Below are 1,485 nucleotides of genomic sequence, written 5' to 3' on the forward strand. Positions count from 1 at the left end.
TAGTCATAGAACTTACTTTCTTTTTTGGAATTAATGTATTTTGCTTTATCAACAATCACTTCCATAAAGTTCTGAGTTTTAAATTTTTATCCCCCACCATCCCCACCTCTTTCCCCAAGACAGCATGTAATCTGATATAGGCTATAAATATACATTCCTATTAAACATATTTTCACATTAGTGATATTGCAAGTAAGAATTAGAACCAATAGGAGGAAGAGCAAAAGGGCACTGTTAGTGGATCTCAGAATATATAGGGGGAAGAGTGTAAAAAGTGTCCATGTGAAGTGTAAGACACTGGAGAAGTTAGAGAGATTAATAGTTTTTGTTATCTTCTAGAAAAAAAATTCTCTTTAGCATTGTTTTCATAGTCTCCTTTATCTGTTTGTTCCTTAGACTGTATATGATGGGGTTCAGGAAGGGTGGTATCGCAGAGTAGAACACAGAAAGAATCATGTCCTCAATGGATGCAGAAAATGAAGATGGCTGGAGGTACACGAAAAAGATTGAAATCAGAAACACTAATACAACGATGATGTGGGGGATGCAGGTGGAAAAGGCTTTTCTCCGGTCTTCTTTCACTGGAAACTTCAGCACTGTGGAAAATATGCGAACATAAGAAGCAATGATGAAGGTAAAGCAACCACCTCCAACACCCAGGACAGAGACAACTATAAGTATTTCATTACTGAAGGTCTCAGAACAAGAGAGTTTGAGTAAAGAGGGGATGTCACAAAAGAACTGATGGATCACATTGGATTGGCAGAAAGGCAATCGAAATGTGTAACCAGTATGGAAACCTACATACACGAGGCCAGTGAGAAAGCATGTCAAGGTCATCTGCATGCAGACTCGGGGACTCATGATCGCTGTGTAGTGGAGTGGATGGCATATAGCAACATAGCGATCACGGGCCATGATGGTGAGGCAGGTCAACTCCACATAGGCAAAGAAAACTACAAGAAAGATCTGGGCCACACACTCATTCTTTGAGATAGCGCTGGTGTTCAACAGGGAGTTGGTAGATGCTTTAGGGAGAATGACTGTTATGTAGCAGGCATCCATGACGGACAGATTCCTAAGGAAAAAGTACATGGGGTTGTGAAGACGCCTGTCAATAGTGGTAACAATGACAATAAGCAGATTCCCCAACAGGGTAACTAAGAAAATCAGTAAGAAAAGGAAAGAATATATGATCTGCAGCTCTCGGATATCAGAAAACCCCATGAGGAGGAATTCCTTCACAATGGTAAAGTTAGACATTTCCTGAATCTTTTATCCAGGGACCTAGGAAGCAAAGGAGAAATGTATTTTAAAAACAGAAGACATTATAGTTTGTATTTATTCTTGGCACATAAGACATTTTGCATAATATGTTGGGTCCTTAGAGAGGCAAAAGATTGTTATACATGGTCCTTTACTGGCTTTTATTTGATACAATCTCTTCACTCCTTGGTGTGGACAATTCTCTAATGACCCACATCA

General features: G+C 39.5%; 1 protein-coding gene across 1 annotated transcript; it reads right to left on the reverse strand.

Annotated features, from left to right (window-relative positions):
* Window positions 1-460: 460 nt before the first annotated feature.
* LOC114052250 (olfactory receptor 14C36-like) lies at window positions 461-1,263 on the reverse strand. The gene is given in 2 exon segments (XM_027874768.1): window positions 461-495; window positions 498-1,263. Coding segments are annotated over 2 exon segments (801 nt in total).
* Between the last annotated feature and the right edge of the window lie 222 nt (window positions 1,264-1,485).

Source organism: Vombatus ursinus, unplaced genomic scaffold (assembly GCF_900497805.2).
Source record: "Vombatus ursinus unplaced genomic scaffold, bare-nosed wombat genome assembly UNPS02003460.1, whole genome shotgun sequence".
Classification (NCBI taxonomy): Eukaryota; Metazoa; Chordata; class Mammalia; order Diprotodontia; family Vombatidae; genus Vombatus; species Vombatus ursinus.